This window comes from Physcomitrium patens, chromosome 1 (assembly GCF_059467195.1).
Source record: "Physcomitrium patens ecotype Gransden chromosome 1, ASM5946719v1, whole genome shotgun sequence".
Taxonomy (NCBI): Eukaryota; Viridiplantae; Streptophyta; class Bryopsida; order Funariales; family Funariaceae; genus Physcomitrium; species Physcomitrium patens.
Genome location: NC_143410.1, coordinates 28,259,289 through 28,279,169, shown reverse-complemented (window position 1 = coordinate 28,279,169; position 19,881 = coordinate 28,259,289). Strand labels below are relative to the sequence as shown.

The window sequence follows — 19,881 nt, the reverse complement described above, 5'->3', positions numbered from 1 at the left end:
ATCATTTCAAAATATATTAATATTTAAAAAATATATACATGTAAAAATTACACTCAAACTTATATATACATAAGGAACCGAATCAAACACAATACCCAATTCTTAAGAAGTTATAGAAATCCCCACAAAATTACATGGGGGACCGGGGCGGAGATCATGTCCACGGGCGCCAGTGACCACGAGTCAGCGGGATCCGGCGACCGCGTCTATTTGACCTTAAAACCGTGGAAGCCTATGGCCATCGGGCAGATGCCTCGCTAGGTTTCCAAACATGACCGACCTGCAACTAACGGCGGCCGTTATTTGGTGCTGCCCGTGCTAACGCCCCTTCCGAGGACTCTTCAGGCTCTCATGAAGGCTCCTTTGTGTCTTTTTCTCCTCCTTTGTCTCTCTGTGAGGCCTCCACCCCTCATTGCCTTGTAGGGTTTCGGATCCTCGCTTGCTTTCTCCACCTTGAGGAATGCTTGCCTCTGAACGCCGCCTCTAGCCCGATCACGCCACTGCTGTAGTCACTCTACAATTCTCTTCACAGGATTTTGGTGGTGAGCTTGGAGGGATTTTGGAGGGTCTTTGAAGGGTTTTGGAAGGGTTTTGAGGATTTTCAGTGATGGCGATGACGAGGAAGTGCGCGGAGGCGGGAGTGAGGGCGCTCTTGAAAGCTAGATCGTGTGCGGGAGCTGTATCTGGGCAGCGACGCGCACTCACGATCGGGCGGAGTTTGACGGCCGTTGCGGGAGGGGGTGGAGAGGGTGATGGGGTGCAATGGAGAGGGGTGTTCCTTGCCAATGGGCCTATGCCGGGGTTGCAGAGGGGAAATGGGACGGCTTCCGAGATGGCGTTGATGCAGTCGTGGAGGGAGCTCTCTAGCCAGCCGGACTTTTTGGATGATGAGACTGAGAGTTCTGGTGAGGAGGACGGGTTTTCAGGTTTGGAAGATGCGTGTGCGGGGAAGGACGAGCTTGCGATCAACAGTTTGGGAGTTTCCGAAGATATCGTGGAGGCGCTTGCGAAGCGGGGGATTACGCATTTGTTTCCCATTCAGAGGGCGGTTCTGGAGCCGGCGATGAAGGGGCAGGACTTGATTGCGAGGGCGAAGACAGGGACTGGTAAGACCCTCGCTTTTGGAATTCCCATTATTCGGCACATTGTGGACGGGAATGCTGAGAATGCTCCCAGGCAGGGGCGGTCGCCTCGGGCTTTGGTGCTTGCGCCGACACGCGAGCTGGCGAAGCAAGTGGAGCGGGAGTTCATGGAGTCTGCTCCGATGCTGTCGACCGTGTGCGTGTACGGGGGGGTGCCGATCAGTATGCAGCAGCGGCAGCTTGAGCGGGGCGTGGACATTGCGGTGGGGACGCCCGGTCGCATCATTGACCTAATTGACAGGGGCTCCCTGAAGTTGAAGGATGTGCACTTTTTGGTATTGGATGAGGCGGACCAGATGCTGGCGGTTGGATTTGAGGAGGATGTGGAGCGTATTCTGCAGCAGCTGCCGAAGCAGCGGCAGAGCATGCTCTTCAGTGCGACGATGCCGAAATGGGTGAAGGAGCTGAGTCGGAAATACCTCAACAAGCCTCTGACAATCGACCTGGTGGGCGATTCGGATGAGAAGTTAGCGGATGGTATCAAGAATTTGGCCATTCAGTTGCCTGCGTCGGCGAAGCGGTCGATTTTGAGCGACCTGATCACGGTCCACGGGAAGGGTGGGAAGACGATCGTGTTTACGCAGACGAAGCGGGATGCGGATGACGTGGCGATGGCCATGGGGAACTTGGTTTCGTGCGGGGCGTTGCACGGGGACATCTCGCAAGTTCAGAGGGAGAAGACATTGAGTGCGTTTCGTGACGGAAAGATTGCGGTGTTGGTAGCGACGGACGTTGCTGCTCGAGGACTAGACGTGCCGAACGTGGACTTGGTGATCCACTACGAGATACCAAACGACTCGGAGACGTTCGTGCACCGGACCGGACGGACAGGTCGTGCGGGTAGATCTGGAACGAACATACTTATGTTTACTAGCCAACAGGTCCGAACGATGCGAACGATAGAGAACAACGTGAAGTGCAAGTTTCAGATAGTAGGGTTGCCTCACGTGAGGGACGTGATGCGAGCTAGCTTCGAGCAGGTCAAGGGCGCGCTGGAGAATGTGGATGCGAGCCTGGCGGCCGAGTTCCGTCCAACTGCTGAGTCTCTGCTGGAAGAGAAGGGCCCTGATGTTTTCGCTGCAGCTCTGGCCCACCTGAGCGGATTCAGTCAGCTGCCACCAAGCCGGTCGTTGTTGACCTACGAACCAGGAATGACGACGGTGAGGCTGGTGCGGACAGGGGCCAGGCCGCCTCTGAGCGCACGGGCTGTGAGCGCTGTCTTGTCAGGAATGTCTCGACCTGCAGCGGACAGAGTGGGGAAGATCTGCATCATCGACGAGCAGAAGATGAACGGAGCGGTGTTCGATGTGCCGGACGATATGGCAAGGGAGCTTCTGGCGCTACCAACCCAGGAAGGGGACGTGTTCGACGTGCCGGCAAAGCTTCCTCGTTTAGTTGCGGAAGACGGGAAAGGAGCGGGCTCGGATATGTTCGGGCGATTTGGAGGAGGGTCAGGGTCTGGAAGCCGGGGTGGGAATCGGGGTAATGATCGATTTGGGAGATTTTCATCATCTTCCTCACCTCGATCGTCATCCTCCGGAAGAGACTCTGAGAAGTTTGGAAGGTTTTCGTCTGGACGGTCAGACAGAGGGGGCGACAAGACATTTTCAGGGACATGTCACGTGTGCGGGCAACGAGGACATAGGGCAAACGATTGTCCTTCAGGCGGAGGGCGAAGCAAGCGCAGTGGGTGGGGAGGCTAAATGGAGGATGACAGGAAAGTTTACGAGTTTTGAGATTAGAGACTGATTAGTAAATACATCCCATAACTTGTTCCATTAATTTTTTTCGTAGTTTAGCATTATAGGGCGGCCGAGTTGCCAGTATACGATGAGTAGTCAGTTGGGGTGGGCATGAAATCGAAAGCACCCTTCAATGAAATTTTGTAATTGTGCAGGTGTCTTCTTCACCGACGTAGAGCTTTTTAGGTAGGAAACGATACTCTTGTTCTGCTGAGTATCCTTTGAAACACTGATGCTGAGCCACAATAAGGTTCCATCGTAGTGCACCTGATACGAAGGTGCACGTGGGTTCTACTCCATGACTTAGATCTGGTACTGAGTCTATTGTCGTTGAGAACGACAAATGAACAGGAATTCGGATCACGTTGATAGTGGCTTGAGAGGCTTTCTGTTCCTGCACTAATTGAGCAAGGGCAGCAACTGCATTTTTTGGGTGCACTTTATAGGTGAATACTCGTCTTTGGGTACTAGTTGAAGTGTTCTGATGATTTTTGGTGCGCTTTGGATTGGTTTGGCAGAGTTCCTGCAGTTGAATCACCAGATTGTTTTTTAGAATTTTGATTGAATTGCGTGTTGATTTTTGCTCTGCATCGGAATCTCGTGCGCTGTATGTTGGGAAGTAGATGATGTTGCTCCTCTCTGCATCTGTCGTGGTAGCTTTCTCCAATGGAAATCTCTATGTTGTGCAATGATGCTGCGATCGAATCACATTGTGTTTTACCTCGCTATATGAAGACGTGGAGCTTTTGAAATGGGACGTGTGAGCACAATTGCATCTTGTACAGTTGGAATAGGGAGGTCAACGAACGAGTTTCAAATGTGATAGTTTTTCTACTCAGCTCAAGTTTGCTGATCCGAATTAGCTCCTGAACGTTCACCCATCTATCTTTTTTCGTCTACCTTGACCAGCACGTCGCCTCCAATTAGCCATACCGACTAAGAATTTTTGCAGAATCAGGATGTGTCGCCGATGGCTACGATTCTCTGTACAACGTTCAAGTATACTCTTGCCTTCAGTGCCAAGCTATCTCAAATACATATACTTCGTTCCTGTGCGAACACAACCAGATACCGATTTCGTGTAGCCGAGCTCGGAGTGCGACCGGCAATCCGCTCAGCCTCTGTTCAGAGTCTTAGGTGGGTCTTGACGCTGACGGGCCCTCGTCAAGTATGAGCTAGTGGTCTTGGAGAATGGCGATGGTCAGCAAGCCCGAATCCAACACGCTTGGAAGTCCTAGGCACATGTTCAGCAACGGATTTGTGGAACGACACGATTTGGAGCAATACTTCTGGACGATCGCCACCGTTGAGAAACTTTGTCGGGCACTGTCTTACGATCCCAATCTCTGCTGCCTTGCCACCCCTTCCCTCGCGCAAGCTTTCCACCAACTAGATCCACAGCAGGACGTCCGATTACTCGACATCGACACTCGGCTCTCTTACTTGCCGGGCTTCCGGTACTGGGACATTCGAAACCCGGAGCCGCTCGGCGAGAGCGAGAGCTTCCGAGTGGTGGTGTTCGACCCCCCTTTTTTTTACATCCCCATGGAGCAGCTTCACAGTGCGGTGCTGGAGGTCTGCAAGGGCGACACCAAGACCAAGCTGCTCATCGGGTTTCTGGTCCGTGAGCAAGCAAGTTTGCTAGACCTATTCAAAGACTTCGGGCTTTCTAGGACGAAATTTGTGTTGGAGTACGCGACTGTGAAACCAAACAAGTGGTGCAACTACGCGCTGTACAGCAACGTGGACTTGCCGGGCATCAAACGCATACGAAAGCCGTGAGAAGCGTCATGCTTGTGCATCATGATTTATTCCAATCTGAGGCTTCGGCCAACACTTTGCAGCTCCCTGCTTTGCACAAATTTGCCGAAACTGCTGCTTGCACAATCAGAATTTCCAGGCCTTCCCGCGAACCTCTGCAAGAGACTGATTCCACGACAGCTGCGATATCGATCACACGCTGGAAGGCGGAGAATTGCTCCTTTTCACACACACACACACATTTACACACAGAATTGTGGATATATATATATACATATATATATATATGTGTTTGTGTGAATTAATTGACCACGATCAGATTCACAAGTGTGATTGGGTTCTTCAGCGTCATCTTCGATGCTTGATTAAGGGTGGGTGATTGTCAGGCACACCAAGTCTTAAATTGGGAGACAATTTTTTTCTTCCTCATCATCTAATAATAAATATAAAAAAAATCGGTTTCAATCATTCAGCTTACTCCACTCTTGTGCATCTTCTTTTTGGACCACGGGGTTATGGACCTCACTTTGTTTTAGAAACTGTTCGCCTCCTTTAGGTCACGTTCTTCATGTTTGCTATTTGGTTGGACATGACGATGTGGCAAACCATGGGGTTTACTAGGGGTGAGAAGAATCAGAAAAATGTTGTTTAGTTTACTTTCTCATGTTTGGGTCGTGTTTGTTTTCTCTAAGCAATGGTTTATTGAAGAAAAAAAAAGTTACATAACTCTATTCATTTTGTTATGTGATTGGAATTGCCTCAATTTTTTTGATGACAGAAGAATACAACGGTCAAGTAAATAAAGTTGTAGTACTCAGATTAATAATTTTAGATGTTTTCTACCTTGTAAACCTTGGTTGTAGCTTGGAGTGATAGTAACATAACCTTTCAAGCATATCATTCAAATTTCGATGCTACGCTGAAAATTTTGTCAATCAGTTCTTATCCAACTCCATTTCTTACCGTGTATTAAATTTTCATTTTCTAAAGATGGACCTCATTTGATCCATTCTTTGAAATGTGGACCATGAGTAATAATCAATGTGTTTTACTATTATTAGTTGTAATGAATATAAAGAAAGAAGAGAATAATAACTCTTGCATTCAACCGTGCTCTTGTCCATATGTATTTAATTCTCTACATGCACCAGAAAGCACGGAACCTTTAATCCAAAGCATGCAAATCAGTAGCTACTGATTGACCTATTTTGGCAATAAATTATTCATTTTAAATTTTAAAATAATTCTAATTGTTGAATTTAGATTAAAATTTAAAGATGAATCCATAGAGCTTGAGATAGATAAATAAAATTGTAAATTGAAGACTTACAATGGCTGTTGTTTGGATGCATTGAAGCCATAATTGCTAAAAATGTAGTAGCTTGCAAGTTTTTAGAACATTTTATAAAGACCTTATATTATAAATATTAATAAGTAATTATATAAATAATATAATGTAATATAATAACTTCTTGTTCAATATATTTATTATTTTTATTATTGCAGTTATAATTATTTTCTTTAATATAGATGAACGAATATTTGATAGTTGTTTTTTATTTTAAATAAGTGTGTACTATCAATATTTATATTATGAATGTAAATCTCCGATATCATAATAGAGCCATTATATTATTATTCTTTAATTTTTTAAGTTACAAATTAAGTATTTAATGTACTAAAATTTATATCATTATGAAATAAATTTCTAATTTTAGATTTTTTTATTTTATTTTATTTTTAGAATCCTGATGTAGAGCCTCATTCTTCTGTCTCCCTTGCAATTCCAATATAATAATAAGAATGAATGACACAATAATGAAACCCTTCCAAGAATGAAACTATGCTATTGAATTTTGTTAAGTTGTGCTACCTCTTAACATAACCAAATCTTATTGCTACTAGTTATTACAAAAGTTAGGTATAGAAATCCTATTTGACAAGCCATTGCAATTAATGCACGATACATTAGCCAACAAGATTAAGACAAACAAATTGTGCAATAAAAATTAGACAATAGAGCTTGAACTTTTACATAACTACCATTATACTCATATCATGTAGATGCATATTTTATGTGAATCATTATCCACAAGGTAGAAATTTTGAAACATTATTTTAGTCATGCTTGTTGTCTTAAAATTCCAACAACACTATGTGGGGGGCCAAAACCCTTCTTCTTTTTCAAGAGGACATAATGATGCTGTTGTGATATAATATGGCTAATAGATGAAAGAGTGTGGAAATTATTATATTATAAAAAATCTTAGTTCAAAATATTATAGCAAATTATCTAAGAAATATAGATAATAGTCAAAAGGATAGTAAAACTAAAAAGTATTAATATTTTGTTTTATAAAATAGGCTTCTATTTATCTTGTAGGACCATAAATAAATAAAAATAAAGTAAATTAGAAAATTAAATAATATAGGCATATGTAGGAGGGAGTTGAGAGTAGATTTTAACAAAATTTACCTCAAGAAGCTAAGAATTGATACCCAGTGAGAATTGGTTGTCAACTTGGCACAAAACTATACACCTACAGCAATTCTAGGGTTCTTTTGGAGATCAGAGAGTAGGATTTGAGAGTGGACTTGATACGGTTTCTATGAGCATTAGTTTTTTGTGATTTGGATTTGTAATGACTTTGTAAGAGCTTTACAAAGTCAAGATTGTTTCAAATAATTCGAGTTTTTGTGATATAAAATAGGATTGACGTTTTGGATAATTTCAAGAGTTTTGTAGCACATCTATAAGTGAAATTTTGTAGGTTAATGGTTATAGTTTTTTTTTAATAAGTATTGTAAATTTTAGCTTGATCTAATGGTTGAATTGAAGGTTATTGAGGTTTAAGTAGATCAGGGTCTTAAAAAGTAGAATTTTAGGTCTAATGTAGATTTTTAAGATTTCTTGCAATCTACTAAATGGATTGGAGTGAAAATTATGTGTATTGATAGTAGACTTATTTTCTTACATATATGAGAATTTTGAGATCAATTGAATGGTGCAAAAGGAAGATGTTAGTACTAAAAGATCAGCATCAAGGTTGGGGAAGGAGGTCGGCTAATATCTAAGCAGATTTTAAGGTTTTTCTTCCATTTGGTAGTATAATTGTCTTCAAATCTATTGTATTTGTTTGTAACTAAGTGATTGAGAGGTGTGTAAAATTTTAAATAAGATCAATAGTTTAATCAAAAGATATTGAGGTTTTAAACTATCTTAGGATTTGATTTAGGATTTAGGATTTGGTTAGGATTTGATTTAGAATAAAGATTTAGTTAAGGTTTAGTTTAGGATTTAGGATTTGATTAGGATTTGATTTAAGATTTAGATTTGGTATCACGGATATATATATATTTACCTCAATAGTTACTTATATAATTAAGTAGAATTAGATAAATATAGAATAATTTCATAAAGTCTTCTAGAGAAGCTTTCTAGAAGCTTCATAGATGCGGTTTTGACTTTAAATGTATTTATAGGTTAGAAACTTGGCCAAAAAGCTAACCATGTATTGGTAGCTTGTGGAACAAGTTATCTCAATGTAATAGCTTGTGGAACAAGCCAACTACATAGCACATACATAGAAAACTTACCTTGCAAGATAAGACATGTGGCTAGCAAAGTCAATATATGTTGGAGGTCCTATAGGACATTGCCATATAGCTCTTAGTTAGATAGTATATATGGAGGCAAGAGTGAAGCCTTCTTCACTCTTCTCAATACCTTTCTAGTCTTACTCTTATTTCAAGACTTTCTAGTCTTTTTGTTTTTAGCAATAGTTATTCTAGTTAATATTACTTTATCTTTTGAGTGACTTTTTAGTTCTCTTTAGTGATAGAAGAGTATATTAAAGATTCTCTTTCTTCAAGATTCATGTCCTTGACAGTTTGACAAGAGTGCTAATATATTATTTTTGTCTTGTTTTAGAAGTGACTAGATTACTCCGCTTCTATTGTTGTATTTTGAAGGTTGCGGACTACCTACCATTAAACAAAAAATCTTGTTTTCTAGCATTGATCTTTTCTTTAAAGAGAGTAGATTATCTCTCTTTGTGTGATTTATTTTTAGAGGTTGCAGATTACTCTCTTCTAATTTAGCTTTTGAATTCGTTTGAATTGTCAATGGAAGAAAAGATTATGGATGCTACTCTTAATAGAAGTGAGAATAGATTTGCAACTATGGCAGATCTTTATGAGCTTGTCAATACTCTAAGAGTGGAAATCTTACATATTTTCAACGTGAATCATGGAAGTACTATGCCTACGCCTATGGAATAAGTTTAGAATCTGTCGTAAGAAGTTGTGTAGTTGAAAGAAGCAAGTAGATCAACGTCACAACCAAATCCATGGAGTTTTGTATCTATAAGTATGATAAGGACAAGGATTAGTATGCCTGAGAAGTTTGATGGAATAAGATCAAAATTTTGAGGATTTTTGTAATAAGTTAAGCTCTATGTAAGGTTGCATCCTTTCCAATATCCGGATGGATTTATCCAAGTCGAATTCATAGGCACACTACTATCAAGAAGTACTCTCTCTTGATTTGTACCTTTAATGGAAAAAGATTCACGATTCCATTATGATTTGAATTCATTCCTAAAAATATTTACGACGATATTTGGAGAAAGTGATCAGGAACAAGTAGCAGAGACAAAGCTTTTATCCTTACGACAAGGATCACGATCACCTAGTATATATGCTGTTAAATTCTAAAACCTCGCTTGCAATATGGACTAGAACAACAAAGCACTTATTAATCAGTTTTGATATGGATTGAAGGATAGCATCAAAGTTTGTTATTAACAATGTCGAAAGTAGAATCTTTGAAACAAATTATTACTCAAGCTATTGCATGTAATAATCATTTATTTGAAAGATGTCAAGAACAAAGATTTGGTTGAAGAAGAACAAGCCAAGTAATGGTAGTAGCTTCTAAGTTTTTTGAAATATATTTGTCAAAGTTAGAACCAAGGTAATTTATATGATACATTTTAAACCTCTCACAAAGCAGGAAAAGATTCGACATCGCCAAGAGGGGTTGTATTTATATTGTGGAGAAGCTAAGCACAGTGCTCCACATTATCTAAAGAAGTAATGTAATTACTAAATGAGGAGAAAAATTACCAAAGAAGATAATGTGTTGAAAAATGAGTTTCTCTAGCTACAACAGAGACCATGTGGCTGAAATCATGAGCAACACCTAGTTAAGCTCTTATCTTCTCCTCAAACCCCTCATCTTGTTTTATAATAGAAGTATATTTAAGACCTAATAATCACAAAGTTTTTGCCTTGTTAGATTCAGGAGCCTTAGCATGTTTTTGTCAAGGACAAGAACTCGATGAAAAAACAGTTCAGACAAGTAAGCCTTCACTCAAAGAAAAGTAACAAAATATGAATAATAAGTATGTATATTGAAAAGAGAAACTAGAATGGCTATTGCCAAAAGACAAGAAAACTAGAGACCCTTGAAACTAGACTAGAAGCAAGAAAGGAGTTGACAAGAGTGAAGAAGCCTTCACTTTTGTCTCTATATATACTATCTAACTAGGGGCTACGGGGCGACGTTCTATAGGACCTCCAATATGTGTTGACTTTGTAGGACACATGCCTTGACTTACAAGGCAAGTTTTTCTACGTGTGGGCCACATAGTTAGCTTGATCTTCAAGCTAACAACATGTGTGGCACATGGCCAACTTGTTGACCACGTTTCTAATCCAAAAAGTCAATTAAAGACACCTATGAAGTCAAATCAGCATCTAGGAAGTTTCTAGGAAGCTTCTATATTAAATATTATAGAATTAACTTACTTTTATCTACTTTTACTTACTTCTACCTATTTCTATATGTAATTATTAGCTTACATGATTATGGCCGTGACATTTCCCCCCCTTCTAGAGACGAGTTCCACGAGGAGTGGTCATCATATGTTGAGGAAATCTATGATGCGACGAATTGTATTCGCCACATACTCTGATCTTTGTTCTCTTCGAAGATGATTGATAGGGCCTCTCAACCATCGATAGTGTCCCATACCAGGGCGGGAAGACCACCCAGTTATTTGATCATTATTGAGGCCTTCGTAACTTCCTTCGAATAGAATATTTGGAACACCATCAGGAGTTGTTCCTACCTCTAGCAAAATCACCAAACATCGAGAGTCTCTTCCCAAATCGTGATACCAAACGCGTTGTATCTCACATCTATTCGAGGAAGAACATGTCGTTCTTGAAGATCTTCATCTCGATTGCGTCATCTTGAAGGTTGTGACAATCGTAATGTCTCATCCGGCAGGTCAGCAAATGAAGGTTCTTGAGTTGAATCCGCTGGTTGTTGGCTCTCCAACTAATTAGCGTCACAAATGCAAAGAAGTTACAAACAAGGATAGGAAATTGAATATTATCTTGCCTCAATCTAGTCTCTTTTATAAGAGAGATTTTCATCTTGGTTTTGATGGATGTCGTTGATGAAAAACTTTGACTTTAGCTGATGCATTTGCTAGATTCCTGGATGGCTCCCATGTGCGTTCACTAATATCATATCCACGCCAATGAACAAGATATTCCAGCTTATTTCGGCGCCACCTTGAGTCTAATATCTCTTCCACCTCAAATTCTTCATTATTATCTACTTCTATAGGAGGTGGTGGCATTTGTCTTCTTCATTGTATATCCACTGTCTTATATGGTTCAAGAAGAGACACGTGGAATACAGGATGGATCTTCATTGACTCCGGTAGATGTAACCGATATGCAACTGGATTGATCTGTTCAGAAACAGAAAAGGGGCCAAGCCTACGATAGTCCAACTTGTCACAAGGTCGAGTAGTCTTGATATTGCGACGAAGTAGCCATACCTTATCACCCACGTTGAGTTGTGGTTGCTTCTTACGATATAGACCTGCATTTATCTTTTGTCGTTCTTGAGCTTCCTTCAATTGCGTCTTCATTATTACATGTAACTCTGACAACCGATTTGCCATATCTTCTGCTGCAGGATTATCAACTTTTGAAAAATCAAAAGTATCAAGTCGTGGATGATAGCCATAATTGGCAAAGAAAGATGTTTGTTGCGTGGAAGAATGTACTGTATTATTATAAGCAAACTCTGCCAATGGCAGAAGGGTTGTCCAATCATCTTGTTGGTAGTTGATAGTACACCTTAAATATTGCTCCAAGACTTGATTTACGCGCTCTGTTTGTCCATCAGTTTGAGGATGGAAAGCCGAAGATAGCTTTATGTCCACTTTTAAAATCTTGAAAAGGGTCCTCCAAAATCTTGACACAAATTGAGTTTCCCTATCTAATATGATATCTTTAGGTAATCCATGATAGCGATAGATATTATCAATGAAAAGCTTAGCTATTTCTTCACCTGTGATAGATTTTGTACATGGCACAAAATGTGCCATCTTGGTGAAACGATCTACTATCACAAATATAGAATCATAAGATCTTGAGCTTGGAAGATCTGTGATGAAATCCATAGAAACAGAAGACCATGGTTGTTCTGGTATAGGTAATGGCTGAAGAAGTCCGTAAGGTCGATGACGAGGAATTTTTGATCTTGAACAAATATCACATGATTGTACAAAGTCTTTGACTGACTTCCACATTTGTGGCCACTAAAAATCTCTTGATATGAGTTCCAAAGTCTTATTATATCCAAAGTGCCCTGCTGCTGGAAAGTCATGACATGCTTGAAGAACACGTAAACGTGTTTCTTCTTCTGGAACATATAGGCCTCCTTCAAAATATAATAGATTAATCTTGAACTCGAACTTAGAAGGATCATATGACTTAGAAGAATTATTCTCGATATCATAAACAAGAGGGTCTGAGGACATAATGGACTGGATTTGGTTGAAAAAAGTTGAATCAACAGTCAATGTTGATTTCATTGCTTGGAGATGAAATTGCTCCGGTTTCAAGAGGACCGTTCTTTGTTGCTCAAAAGCTGCATCTCCTTCTTTTGGTGCAAAATAAGAACGTCTAGATAGGGCATCAGACAAACCTTGTTGTTTTCCTGGCCAATAAGTGATAATGAAGTCGAATCTTGACAAAGACATACTCCAACAAGCTTGACGACGATTCAACACGCGTGCTCACATGAAATACTCGAGGTTCTTGTGATCTGTATACATAGTGACTGGACTAGAAGCGCCTTCTAGATAATGATGCCATTCTTGAAAGGAATCCACGATCGCAAGAAGTTCTTTATCGTGGATCTCATAATTGATCTCGGCTGCTGAGAATTTTCTTGAATGAAAAGCTATCGGATGAAGTTTGTCATCTGTTCCCATTTGTGATAAAACTGCACCCAAGGCAAAATCTGATGCATCTGTTTCCATAAAAAATGCCTTGGAAAAGTCAACACGATATAAGACTGGTGCAAAGACAAACGATGTCTTCAAGGCTTCAAATGCTGCTTCCGCTTCTTGATTCCATTGGAATTTATCTTTACTAATGAAGCTCGTAAGTGGAGCTGCAACTCGTGAAAAATCTTTGATGAAGATCCAATAGTAATTGGCAAATCCCAAGAAACATTGGACATCTCTTACTGTCCTTGGAATCTTCCAATCCATGATTGTTTGGACTTTCTTAGAATCCATCATGAGACCATCATTTGAAATGATGTATCCTAAAAAGTCAACTTGAGTAGTGTGAAATACACACTTTTCCATCTTGGCATACAACCCTGCATCTCTAAGTTTTTGTAATACTTGACGAACATGTATTTCATGTTCTTCGACGTTCTTAGAATAGATCAGGATATCGTCTAGATAATAGACGACAAAATTGTCTAAGAATTCACGAAATACATCATTCATGAGATGTTGAAAAGAGCAGATAATGTCACGGATATATATATTTACCTCAATAGTTACTTATATAATTAAATAGAATTAGATAAATATAGAATAATTTCATAAAGTCTTCTAGAGAAGCTTTCTAGAAGCTTCATAGATGCGGTTTTGACTTTAAATGTATTTATAGGTTAGAAACTTAGCCAAAAAGCTAACCATGTATTGGTAGCTTGTGGAACAAGTTATCTCAATGTAATAGCTTGTGGAACAAGCCAACTACATGGCACATACATAGAAAACTTACCTTGCAAGATAAGACATGTGGCTAGCAAAGTCAATATATGTTGGAGGTCCTATAGGACATTGCCATATAACTCTTAGTTAGATAGTATATATGGAGGCAAGAGTGAAGCCTTCTTCACTCTTCTCAATACCTTTCTAGTCTTACTCTTATTTCAAGACTTTCTAGTCTTTTTATTTTTAGCAATAGTTATTCTAGTTAATATTACTTTATCTTTTGAGTGACTTTTTAGTTCTCTTTAGTGATAAAAGAGTGTATTGACGATTCTCTTTCTTCAAGATTCATGTCCTTGACATTTGATTAGGATTTGGTTTAGGATTTAGAGTTTAAAATTTGATTAGGATTTGGAATTTATCTAAGGTTTGATTAAGATTTTGATTAGGATTTGATTTATGATCTAAGATTTGATTAGGATTTGATTTAGGATTTAGGATTTGGTTAGGATTTGATTTAGGGTCTACAATTCATCTAGGATTTGGTTTAGAGTTTAGAATTTGATTAGAGTTTGGTTAAAGGTTTAGGATTTTGTTAGGATTTGGTTTTGGATCTAAGGTTTGTCTAGGATTTGATTTAAGATTTAGAATTTGATTAGGGTCTGGTTTAAAATTTAGAGTTTAAGACTTCATTAAGATTTGGTTAAGATTTAGAATTTTTCTAAAATTTGATTAGGGTTTGATTTAGAATTTAGGATTTCATTAGAATTTTATTAGGATTTGATTAGAATTTGGTCTAAAACCAACAAAAATTGGAGCTTGAGAAGCCATAATAGCTGCCTTGCACAACCATTGGCAACCAATCTTCTTGGCCATAGAAGACAAAGAATGAATAAGAATCTCTCTAAATAAGAAGGCCCTTTTCTCCTTAGAATATGGCAATCAACTTCTTATTTCTAAATTAATTTAGAAACAAAATAAATTTAGGTCTCAACATAGGTCAAGCTATTTTCTATGGATATCAAAACAAAGTACCTTATAGAATTGATATAAGAATGGAAAAACAAAGGAGCTAATCATCTACTTGTGATATGGGACGGTGTATAGATTGCTTTAGGACTTACAATGCCTTCAATAGAAGAACAAAACTCCATTCATGAACTACACCACAAAACTAGCCTATTTCCTCATTCAAAAATAATACACAATCTCTAATATAGTAAAAAAAGAGATGGAGAGGGATTTTATCATGCACATTCAAGCTAAGGTGGACTAATATTAGGAACAAAAAAAAATCAAAATGAGGCAAGTCTCTTTTGACTCATATGGCATTACGTTGTTACTGTGAATATATGACATAGTTGAATAGAAAGGATAATTGACCAATATTACATCATTTGTTTATCAAAGATATAAGAACCTATTTTATAGATTTTGGAAGTGTATTTTGGCTAAACAAGTATAGCAATGGAGAATTCAAATCCTTTAACTACTCATAATTGATTTCAAAATAAATACAAGATCAAATCCCCTATTGGATGATATTACACAGTAGTTTATTTAAATGTTATTAATATGCCAAAATTGTATACATTAATTAAGCAAAGGTGAGATAAGCAGGAAGTAAGGAGTGCATCTCTTGTACTTTCATCCTTTTTGGAAACATTACACCTTTGTCCATTGTATCTTCTAATGGTTTAAGAAGGCAAGTTGTTTATGGCTTTTAATCTAAAGAATGGAAATGTAAATATTATGGATTCAAAAGAAATAATGTTATGTGTAATAGAGTACACTTGCCAAAAGACAAAGTCTATTAAATGATATAGCTTCATATCATTAATTGTGGAAAGAATGTATGGAATAAAACCTATTAAAAAATGAAAGGTACACCCAATAAAACCAAGGAACATATTGGACTATTTCACATGTAGTGGTATATGAATAGTATCTTGGCAACATGGAATTATAATAAATAGGTTTGGAATTTAATTGATTCAATTAGTAATTATAAAAAATAAAATAAAATAACTTATATATATGCATATATATACATATATATATGCATATATATACATATATATATGCATATATATACATACATATATATATATATATATATATATATATATTTGATTCTATTTTTTTTAAAGAAAACCAAATAATTGATACTCCACAATCATTGAAGCAAGTACACTTATACATACATAAATGGAGACTTAAGTTTGAACATAGGTGTTGGTGCAAGGTTCACTTCCTAATTTTTGCTACAATTTAGCACATGTGCATTACACCATTTCACAATAATACATCTTTGGTAAAACTCGCTACTTTTGAATTACTAAAACTAATATCCATGTTGGGGTTTTTTTTTGTGAGACTTGCCCAAACTCTAGAGTTAGATAAATATTTATTATAAATACTCATCCCTCCTTGGAAGGAATAATATCTCTGTTACTTGCAGCTTGGGATGAAAACTAAGGCAAGAAGGAAAGTAAATGAAAGGATTGGATATCCCCAAGACGCACCCCACACATACACACACATATATATATATATGTATGTATGGATATATATATATATATATATATATATAATAAAGAAATATAAATGGGCGACACTAGGTGATTGCAAATCATCAGAGGAGGACCACCAGTGGCTTTGGCTGCACATCAGCTTTAGCGCATGCACACGCAGCGACAAGCATTTCCGTGTCAGAAGAGCCGCCTCGAAGAAACGACGGCAGACACGATCAGTTCTCCGATGCCAAGCAACGGCGTGCCGAAACATTCCTACCAGATCAGACCCATCAGCTTCCCTGGCGCCAAAGATCACTCTCCTGCTCTCAGGTTGCGGTCATCTAGATTGCATCATTTGCGTAGTTTTCGCAGTGGGGTCTAAGCTAGAAATTGCTATATTTAGATCCACGGCGCAGGAGGTGGCCTTGTGCGTGGCTGCCTACAGGTGGGGCAATCGGATGCTAGGCGACGAAAGCATCGAAGTGCGCCAGGTGGGTCCCCTCTTGGTTAGGAGTGGGCGGAGGTGGGTCATAGCGGCGTATTTGCCGCAGCTCATCACCTGGATTATAATAATAATAATAATAATCATGCAGTATCCACTGGTGTTGCGAGTGTTTAGGGTGGTGTTGGAGATCGTGGATCACGAGTAACGTCAGTTGACTCGAGAATATACGTTCCAGTCACTTTGACGATCCGGCGCCTGGAGCGCGACCAGTCTCGATCGGGGTCCTGGCAGTGGATCGGTCCTCTAGATTCCGTTTCTAATTTTTGTGGTGTTCGTCACCAGTCATTATCTCAGCGTCGCATGTCTCCTCTTGCTAGCTTTGTTTTCAGTTGGCTGCGGCGTTGCAACTCTGAGAAGAAGAAGAAGCGCCAGGAAGTGCTGCACATGAGTTCTGTCTCTCTCTCCGTCGCGACGTTGTGTTCCCTCCCAACCGTTGGTAGAGTTCTTGTAGGAGGGATCATTAAATTCATTTATGGCGAAATAGGATAGAACCATTCCTGTGTCTCGGCGTGAGGTTCGTTGCACTGTCAAGGTTACTCGTCTGTGCATCTGCTGCTAAATCTTTTTTCTTTCTTCCCGAGGTTATCCATTTTTCCGAGTCCTGCCCAGAACTGCACCGACTGCAAATGAGTCAAAGTTTGAGAGCTAATGACTGCAGCGAGTTTCCGGACATGGAAGTTTGGTAAAAACATCTTCCTCAAACTTTAGTCCTGCATGCATGAACGGACTGATTAATAGTTGAACGGAAGAGTTGATCACGAATCTTAGAAATTCTCTCGACCCGAAGTTTTCCAAGGCTGTCTCTGCACAACTGTCATCTCAAGTATCACGGTCTAATGAAGCACATGTGGGCGTCAGAACAAACACCACACAAGAAAATATGTCTATTTAAAACTAACGCAATCGCGTGTGGGTTATGTCACTAGGATTGCCAATATTTTGCAGTGCATAATGATCAGGAATTGGATTTCTTTCGTAGCTGATTATTGTTTGCCGAACTCTCGACCGTGTTTGCAGGTTGAATGCGAGAACGAAGTGGAGCGAGAATCACGATGTTCATGCTGAGTCCTCTGTAAGCGTGCCGTTATCCTTTCACTCCGATGAAACACTCATCACCGGTGCGGGATCTTTGTTCGAGGATTCAAGGAAGGAAGATGTAACATTGCGTCCATTTTTGAAGCTAGAGACGATGGGGTTGTGTGTGGAGAATCAAAATGCGCGGCTTTTGAGTGCCAGAAGCGCAGGCATGGTAGACTCATCGTGCAACGAGGAAGACATTTCCGAGCAAGCGAGTTCTGTTGCTTTGAGTGTGATTCCATCAGGGACGGTTTCAGCCGCAGACTTTCTGGATCAGGCGCCAAGAGTAGACGAAGTCGCGAATCTGTACATGGAAGCTGATAGTCCCCATGGACTGCTGTTTTCCACTGGTCTGCAGCTCGAAACAACTTCGAGAACGGCTTCCCACAAGCGTGTCTTAGATGATTCCTCCGAAGCATCATGCATGCAAGTCGCGGATGTCCAATCCCAGTCGCGGAAATCGCCAAAGGTGCAACACGGACCGGTATTGCTCCAAGACGATGGTCTTCAAGTCCCAGTTGATTATGTGCCTTTCGTGGCCATGGCCAAGCCCTCGCAGGCTCACTTTGCGATTTCCACCTCCGCAACGTTCCTACCAACCTCGCCTGGCAATGTCGTCCCCGCAGTTCTTTTCCCGACGCCCTTGACGCTCCCAAATGTTCCCAGCATGGAAGAAATCGCGCAGACGCGGCCCAAGCGGCGCAACGTCCGAATCTCTTCGGACCCTCAGAGCGTGGCGGCGAGACATCGTCGTGAGCGCATCAGCGACCGCGTTCGTGTGCTGCAGCATTTCGTGCCCGGGGGTACCAAGATGGACACCGCTTCCATGCTTGACGAAGCCATCCATTACGTCAAGTTTCTACAGCAACAACTGCAGGTCCTGCAGCACCCAGCAACAACCCGTTGCTTCCCCTGGTCTCAATTTTTAGAGCTTTACATCTGTATCACTAATCTTAGCTCTTCTGTACTGGGGTCTGTAAACCCCTCGTCCAGCTACTCGAAACCATTACTCCTGCTGCAATTTTTCCTCCCCTCGTTAGGTTCAAGAGCATGTAACTGTGAGGATTCCGACGTGTTCAAGCTGGAGCTCAATCTGATTACCTGGAATGTGTGGTATGCGACAGGCAATGGAGCGGATTTCCCGGGGCGGTTCCGTGATGATGCCCGAGGTCGGGTACAACTATAACGCGGGGCGTGTATTGGACCTGGACTACGGTAGTCACGAAACACACCCATCCAAATCCATGGCTCCACCTGCATCCCAGCAATCTGTGCCAACAAGGCTAGACAAGACGTGGGCAACCAACCCTTTGCACAGTCAGGGCCTCCGGGACCCAGTACTGCAGCAGTTTTGTCACTAGGAGATCACCACCAACACGACTCGTCTCGCAAGCGCAGGCATCCATGAGCACTCACAAAATGCCAATCGCAGACATCCAGCAATCCGGATTCTGCAGCACTGACTCCTCGCATTCGTGCCAAAGCTCTCACCGAATGCGGTTACAAACTGAGCAGGCGTTCATCTTCCATGGCTGAGCTATTTAATCCAAGTCCCTCATGCTGAGCAACCATCCAAGACTTGGAACCATTCTCGCACTACAAGTGTGTCGATATTCAAGTCCTCATCCCAGCGGAGCCACTCCACCGACAGCGCCCAAGCCACCAATTTTGCAACTCTCGCACTTATCTTTTCTTTTGCTTTGTCTCTTTTTCTTCTTCTTCTTCTTCTTCTTCTTCTTTCACTCTTATTCTTCATGGAAGACTCGGAGCCTCGGCGTCTTTCTTCCTTTTCCCCTCCTCCATCTGTGCATACAGTCGCCGTGTTGAGACTAGAGAAACAAGTGAGGATATCCGTTGTTGATGACGTTTATGTATATGGTTTTAATAAGATGGTTTCCATTCTTCTTTGAGCACAACCACTTGTTGCTTCAGCTGTGGGTGTTTGGGATTGGTAAGAGCCATCCAATTTGCCACACCCATTCCGTTTCTTTTTTTGTGTGTGTGTCCTGTTTTCTTTAGTTGCATTGCATGTGGAGCTTGCTAAAGGCTTCTTTGTACAGAGTTATGTCTTGTCTTTGTTTGGGTGGATTTTTCGAT

At 40.5% G+C, this 19,881-nt stretch overlaps 2 protein-coding genes across 2 annotated transcripts; both read left to right on the top strand.

The window, feature by feature from the left end:
- Positions 1-397: 397 nt before the first annotated feature.
- Positions 398-3,372, top strand: LOC112279693 (DEAD-box ATP-dependent RNA helicase 3, chloroplastic). Its single transcript, XM_024514374.3, has one exon. The coding sequence runs from the start codon at positions 608-610 to the stop codon at positions 2,843-2,845; it is 2,238 nt and encodes a 745-aa protein (XP_024370142.1). The 5' UTR covers positions 398-607; the 3' UTR covers positions 2,846-3,372.
- A 13,517-nt stretch (positions 3,373-16,889) lies between these two features.
- On the top strand, positions 16,890-19,700 carry LOC112279736 (uncharacterized). Its single transcript, XM_024514435.3, has 3 exons — positions 16,890-17,389; positions 17,725-18,661; positions 18,909-19,700. The coding sequence occupies exons 1-3, from the start codon at positions 17,334-17,336 to the stop codon at positions 19,143-19,145; spliced, it is 1,230 nt and encodes a 409-aa protein (XP_024370203.1). The 5' UTR covers positions 16,890-17,333; the 3' UTR covers positions 19,146-19,700.
- The last annotated feature ends 181 nt before the right edge of the window (positions 19,701-19,881 follow it).

Coding starts and splice junctions, on each gene's coding strand:
- LOC112279736 (XM_024514435.3), top strand. CDS start 17,334: ATGAGTCAAAGTTTGAGAGCTAATGACTGCAGCGAGTTTCCGGACATG. Junction 17,390..17,724: donor TTTCCGGACATGGAAGTTTG/GTAAAAACATCT, acceptor CCGTGTTTGCAG/GTTGAATGCGAGAACGAAGT. Junction 18,662..18,908: donor TTCTACAGCAACAACTGCAG/GTCCTGCAGCAC, acceptor GGTATGCGACAG/GCAATGGAGCGGATTTCCCG.
- LOC112279693 (XM_024514374.3), top strand. CDS start 608: ATGGCGATGACGAGGAAGTGCGCGGAGGCGGGAGTGAGGGCGCTCTTG.